Here is a 7,370-nt window from a genome sequence, read left to right as displayed (position 1 = left end):
ATTTCTGAGGAAATCAACATCTTACCAGAAATGTAGAGTGGCACCAGAGCATAGAAAAGTCTGAGCAGAATGGAAATTTTACAATAATTGCTGCCTTGTGAAAGATCTAGGCCAACATGTGACAGTAAATCATTGGAACAATGATATTAATATAAAGCAGTATTATACTGTAAAGACAGATCAATGTTATATTATAATTTTCAGAGTTTGGGGCTATATATTCTGATGTTCACGTGTGCCCAGAATGACACAATATATCACTCCTGTATATCCTAACAGTTTATCACGCTACAGCACATGGTGTGCTCAAGAGAAGACACTCTGTCAGCTGCAGTGTTCTTGTCTAACAGTGTGATTATTTCAAACTTCTGGAAACCACAAGATACAGCACACCAGGTGTGGCTCGGGGGATGTATTTTTTTAAATCACAATGTTCCTGTTAAATGTTTAGGAACGATAAGTGCAACTCGTTGGACAAAAAAGTTGCACAAAAATGTAAACAACAGCATTTTCAGAGATGCCAAAACCATTTGTAAGCTTAGCCAGAATAGAAGCTGAGAACAGGTGGGGTGATGATTTTTTTTTTCGTGCTGATGCAGTTCTCTCAAAAGGTCATGGACCGGAGTCTTCAAATCGGTTCCACTCCCCACCTGTGTACCTGGGACTGCAAGATTTCCAGGATTGTCTTTGTTCGTGGGATGGGGGTTTGATGTCCAGACCAGCATTTATTGCTCACCCCTGCTTCTTTCCCATTACATTCAAGTTCTACCATTAAAAGCATTTGATGGGCAGTGCTGGAGGGGAAAATACAGCACTGACATTCGGGCAGCGAAAGCAAATGAGGTGGATGCGCTTTAAGAAATGTGTGAAATTCCTCCTTGTGTGAGACCACTGACCCTGCCATTGCAGTGTACCCATTTTGCTAACGATGGGAAGAGGGGGAAAAAATGCCTACATTTGCTTTGCAGCCGTTCTACATTTAATAGGAACCTGTTCCTTTTCTCGAATCTCCCTCCCCAATGTAAAGTCAACCACCCACGCTTCCATCAGCCACTGTGTCAGGCTCAGCCCATGGCTATTCATCGTGAATGCCCCCTTGAGGTTTTGTTTGCAGCTCCCTGTCTGGCCACACTGTCTCCCAGTCAGGCCGTGGCCTCCCCCTTTTTCCTGGAGATGGAAGGGGTGCTGGCAGAAAGGGATGCTCCAGCTCTAACCGAGATGAAGAATTTTCCGGAATGTGCGTTACACTTGAACTCCCTCCCTCTGGATTTTTTTTTCTCTCTCTCCTCCTACCCCACCTCTCCATGCACGTCTGCCCGTCATTTCCGCCAGGAGCTGTGCGTGTGGAGAGATGTGTATGTGTGTACGCGGGCCAGAGGAGAGCGCCGTCAGCACACGGCTAGCAGCAGCAAAGACAAGACACTCACTCACTCACTGAGAGACACAGCCGCTGCATCCATCCTCCCCCTGAGCGCTGACAGACGCCGCATACCATCACACACACTCTGCACTCTCACTCTTCACACAAGCAAAACAAAAAAAAAACCCCCAAAATCTAAACACATCCATCCCCCCCCCCACCCCCCCCCCCCCAAAAAAAAATTCTGAATGCAATGCTGGTTTTATTGTAAAACATCCACAAGGTGCTTGGTGGTCATTCTGAATCCGCAATAAGCAAACTTTCTTTTAAAAAAAAACAAGAGAAAGCATCACCAGAGAAAGAGCAACATTTGCCGAGAGACACCCGCAGCTGACAATGTAAAGCCAGAGGATTTTCACCCGCTACTGGGAAGGAGGACAAGTGACAGACCACTCAGGGCGACGCTGCAAGCCACCCCCTCGCGTCTCCTTTTTTTTAAAAACAAGATCATTGATTTGTTTGCCCGGGTAACGGAAAGTTCTTCATGGCTCTGATCATGGAACCTGTCAGCAAGTGGAGCCCGAATCAAGTGGTGGACTGGATGAAAGGTAACGAACTGCATTGTAACAAGTTTCTGTGGGATAGCGAGCTCACTGCTTTGGCGAGCAAGGAGCTAAATTGTTTCATTTAACAATCGCTTCCACAACCCAAGGCGTATTCCCCCCCCCCCTTTTTTCAGTTTGAGTTTATTTAAGAAAGTTGTTTATTATCTGTATCTTGTAGTCACAAGTTGTTGAAAGAAAACGGTGAATTGCATTGCGAGATGTTTACTTGTATTGTTGAGTATTTTGGGCGACTGATGTTTTGGCTGGTGAGGTAAACAGAATGCAGTTTGCTGTTCCTCGCTTTATGATTATTTTAGATATTATTGAAGACTAATTTCTAATACCTGGTAGCTTAGGTTTGTCGCTGTGTGGAGCTGCGTGCCGATGTGATAACCATGGAAACATTGCTAACCTCTACACCATTAGCATTGAATTAGGCGATACGAAGGAAAGCGTATCCAGCAAATGCTCTGCTTGTTTTCAAAGATTGCAGACTTAAGGCTGGTGTTAGGTTTGGAAAAAGCAAGCATCCTCTCCCACCACCAACCGCCCCCCCCTCCCCCATTCCCCACCACCGAAACATTATCAGGTAAATGTTATCTGTGTGCATATTTTGTAAAGTTCGCGATCTTTTCTCCACTGGTAGTGACATTAAGGGATTTGCAATATGTTGTCCACACGGTAGGGATATGTTGACAGGTAACCTGTGCTGGCACTGCTGTCTCGCATTGACCAGCCAGTGGGTGAGCTTGAATGAAAGCGCTATGTTTGATGCAGGTTCCTAGTGCGATAGAGCAGCTTAAAACGGGGAACTTCAGTCCTCGAGGCTGGGCACTGGCTACTGTCATTCCCAATCTAGCTCCCATCAATTTGTAGACGGAAAGCAACACATTTTTTTTAAGGGGGAAACATTTTTTTTAAGGGCCGACTCCAGAAAACAAATAGTAAAATATGGCTTTGGAGTTGGCTCTTCTTGCCTTTAAATAAATAAAACAAACAAACTTTGCAGCATCCTGAATGGCATTTCACGATTTGGGTTTGTGAACAGAACGGCGGTGTTTGATCCACAAGGGTGAACATCATTTACCCCACTTTTCCCTTGCCACCTTGGGTCAACATAGATACAACCGAGTATGAAGCACCCCCACCCCCCGGCATTGATATCAATTCTGTGTTGAAAGTGGACATTTAAAAACAGCGGGGAGAGCGGCTGCTGAGAGTTGCCACGGTTGACATTTTACATGTGGTTACACTGAGCAGACGGTACACCTGCCTTACAGCTTGTAAAAACAAAATGATCAAGCGTTTTGCAGCCCGGATACAGGCTATTCGGCCCAACAGGGACCACCCCCCACCACCCACATCCATCACTTACATCTCATCCGCCCACATGTTAAGCAGGAAAGCAGGCAGTCCACGGAAAGAACAACGCTGGCTGTTGAACGCGATCAAAGCAGCGGCAGCAACAAACGAAGCAGAATATGCTGAGCTTTCAAAGTAAAACAAAACGTACAGCGATGGAGAGAGAGAGAACAGAGTGCCCAAGCAATCAATGTCTGACCGATATATCTCACCATCTGCTCCAGTCACTCCGGTCGTTTAAAGCAGTTTGAAGAGACGAAGTTGATTTGGTTGTTGGATGTGAACTGAATATATTAGTGCGATTGTGAGAGAGAATGCAGTTTAAAAAAACTGAACTGGGGATATACTGAACCTGAGATATACGCGGGGAAAAATTACTATCAACATGCTCATTATTTTTTTGCCACATCTACAGCGAGACAAAAGCATAATCATTCGTTATTTTGCACAAAATGCCATAACATATTAAGGATAAATAACACACATACACAAGCTAAAGTTACAGTAAACAAAATGCTATTATAACATGGCATGATTTCAAACGTGAAACTTACTCCGTTTGGAATCCAGGTGTGGGTTAAACATCATTTGATTTTATTGCTGCTACATGGATTCGTTGAACTTGTCAATTTTCTCACTCCCAACCTCCCTCCCGCCACCACCAACACACACTGCCAAGTGTTGAAGTTTTTCCTGTTCTGCTGTTTTCCTTCCTGAGTACAGGGCTGAGAATGGTAGAATGACCTCTGCAGCAGACCCACCATCATATTGGATATTTCAGCTGAAATCCAGTCAGGAAAGTGATTGGTGAACAAAGATCAACTATTGATCTATATTAGGTGTCAGTAGGCATGGTGTTGGGGCTGATGTATTCAGCATTAGGTTTTCCGCAGGCAAGTAAATGCGGGGAAATTTCTACTTTGATCGCAATTGATTTTTTTTTTAAATGTGGAATTCTTAGTTGGAAACGCCAGTAGTAAGATGCCGCAAAGCTGGATACAAGATCCTTTAATTGTGCATTAACTCTATACAATGTTTGCTAGGTACTTTTATAAGAGCACCTTTTGCAATAGAGACCAAAGAACAGTTGATTCCAGGCGATCTGTTCAGATTGACTACAGATACGCATAAAAAAGGAAACAAAAATCTTCTTGAACTGCAGGAGGTTTACCATCACCTGTAACATGAAGAAGCAGCTTAACGTTTTAGGGCTTTCTAATGAAGAGTCATTCTTAAAATATTGTCCTTCCATTTTCTTGATGTTCTTATGAAACGTCCATGTATTTTCAGCAGTTTCCATTTTTAAGTGGCTGAACTCAACTCGATCATTTTATTTTTCTGAAAATATTTCTTCCGCGATTTTCATAAAAGGTAAAGTTCTCATAAAAGTGGCAATACAAAGTTTTTATTAAATGTGTTCTTCACAAGACATGTAAATTAAGAGCTTTTAACCAGTTTTATCCATTCATCTAGATGGACGTGACTAATCTTTCTTGAGCCTTTGTAACTTTAAGACCATTTCATAACATATAAAAGAGGCATGTGCATTGCAAGGTGGATCTTGTCAAAAACTTGGACCTATAATTTAACATCTGATTCTGGCACTTTTCCATAACATTGTAGAAATATATCGATTACATAATTGAACACCAGCCAATTCCAGAGATGCTTTACTCAAAGTATATTGGAAAAATGAGAGGCAAATGCTTAATTTATCCAAAGGGCCAAGCGTAGACCATTCAACTTCTTCAGCCTATTCTGTCATTCAGTTGGATCATGGTAGTTTCATTGTCTTAACTCCATGTTGTCCACATTTTTATTACTTGCCTTGATTCCATATTCCTTAATATCATGACCTAATATCCAACTCTCTCAATGTCACCGTAGTACGGGAAAACAGAACTTTGAGGTCAGGATTTCTTTACTGTATGCTAACACATGCTTGAAAACGTTTTGCAAAGCATGCTGCTGAAAGTGATGGCACTTTAAGTTCTCAAAGAGTTTTATATTTAACAAATATCTTCAAACCAGTATATCCGGTCTTGAATCCATTTTTCAAAGTATTTTGGTAATAGAGGGTTAGTGCACTCTGTGCATACTTTGTTTTCCAGTTTTCAAGAAATGATGTGAAATCAGTTTTAAAATTCTGTTTGTCTAAATAGGGTAATGAGTGGTGGTGTTTTTTGAACAAAGTGTTAGACTAGGACAAGTTGACAAGATTTGTTTTTCAAGAAACCCCATTAATTTGTGTTTATCAATGCCTCCTGGCATTGAGCCAAGTTTACCCATTGCACACAGTACAGCAAACACTAAACTCCAGTGACCCATAGAGCTCTGTGGCAGTGTATGGACACTTATGGTATGGATATGTTTGGATTGACAATTTTTATGTCCTTACTTTTGTTCAAAAGTTTTGTAGTTGTCCAAAGATTCAAAGTTCTTGTTATGACTGAAGAACATTTGAAATACATATATGCAAGTGATTGAACTGTTAAAGTTTGAGAGAAAGTTCATGCATTAAAAGATTAAAATGAGAATTGCTAATTGGGACTTATTTATTTTTTTTAGTGGGAAGTTGCAAAACAATAATAGAGATAATGTTACATGAGTGCTCCATTCCCAAAAGAGTATTTAGGGAGAACAAATTCCTGACTTAGTTTTCAATAGCTCTGAAGGGCAACAACAAAATGATGTGATCTGATGCAGCATGTTGTGACAAAGAATTATTTAATGTGGTGTTTGTAAACACAGGAATAGTTAGTTAGAATTTGTTTACCAATTATGGGCAAACCATTCTCTGCTTAGATCACATCTAATCTGGAGAATTCACATTAAGAGGCCACGTGTAATGTATATCACAAATGGAATAAGATGAGGGAGTTTGAATTTCTAGTTACTTCCATCACAAGAACTGAATTCCCATGGTTTTGCTTAATTATGTTTTGCTTCTACATTTTTAAGCCACATAATGAAATGACCTGCAAGTTCAATAGAAGTATTACAAAATATAAGCAGACATCCCTGGTTTTCATTCAGCTAAAGAGCTAAGCAAGATTTACTTCTTTTTGATAAAGCAGATGAATAAGTTGCTATAGACTTGTAATGCTGCTTTTAGTTATCCTTCAAATTGACTAAGCAAGTACAAGCAAATTTCAGAATTTTTATCTTGTAAATAATCTGAGAGTTTCCTTGTCAGTCATTAGCACTGATATGTGGACCTGAAGGATATCTGTAACAGATAATTTAAGGAGTGTCTAATCAATTTTCCTGAAATGTAGCTATTAACATGATGCTTAGGAAATATTGGTATCAGTGATTGTGTTTATTCAATTTACATTGAAAATCTTGTGCTATCTACACATCATTACAATTCAAATATCAAATTGGTATTCAGACCAGTTTATCACTTACAGAACACTTCCCATTATATTGACTTTTATTTTGCTAAGACTTTTGCCATACTTTTAGATAAGTTTACAGTATTTAACAAAACTATTTGTCTAAGCGTAAAATAAAGTTTGGGATTTATAGTGGGCTGCAATTACGAAACATAAACATAATTCTGACTTGAGCTGTTAACAGCCAGTTGTGAAACACACTTCACATTTGGAACATAATTTGTAATAACAAATACTGTTTAGTCAGTTGACTGCTATATTCCTAAGAATTAAAGCAAAATAGTATGGTTTTCAGCTTAAAAGTGTATCGATTGTCCTGTATGTATTAACATACTGATGTCTCATGTAATTAATTGTCGCCTTTCTAATGTCATTTTTCAAGAATACTTGCAATTGACCAGTCATCAAGTTAATGTCTAAAACACATTATTGTTATTGTGCAAAGTCATTTATCTTATAATGGTTCTGAGAGATTAATTCAAAGAGTGTAGGATATCATAATATTACTGTATTAATTGGTTTAAATAATTCATGGATCTAAAATATTGACAAGTTGTACAAATTTTAGTCAATTTGAGCAGTATTCATCATAAGCTGCAGTCCTATTTCTGAAATGACTAATTAGGTTGGTAGAAGTTAATAAGA

General features: G+C 39.6%; 1 protein-coding gene across 1 annotated transcript in view; it reads left to right on the top strand.

Annotated features, from left to right (window-relative positions):
- The first annotated feature begins 1,888 nt into the window (after window positions 1–1,888).
- Window positions 1,889–7,370, top strand: part of cnksr2a (connector enhancer of kinase suppressor of Ras 2a) — a 410,446-nt gene continuing 404,964 nt past the window's right edge. Inside the window, 1 exon segment of the mRNA XM_048602521.1 lies at window positions 1,889–1,968. Within this exon segment, the coding sequence (XP_048458478.1) occupies window positions 1,905–1,968 (64 nt within the window). The 5' untranslated portion in view covers window positions 1,889–1,904.

This window comes from Rhincodon typus, chromosome 11, assembly GCF_021869965.1.
Source record: "Rhincodon typus isolate 14 chromosome 11, sRhiTyp1.1, whole genome shotgun sequence".
NCBI classification, from domain to species: Eukaryota; Metazoa; Chordata; class Chondrichthyes; order Orectolobiformes; family Rhincodontidae; genus Rhincodon; species Rhincodon typus.
The sequence above is the reverse complement of the archived record's forward strand: the minus strand, read 5'-3'. Positions and strand labels throughout refer to the sequence as shown.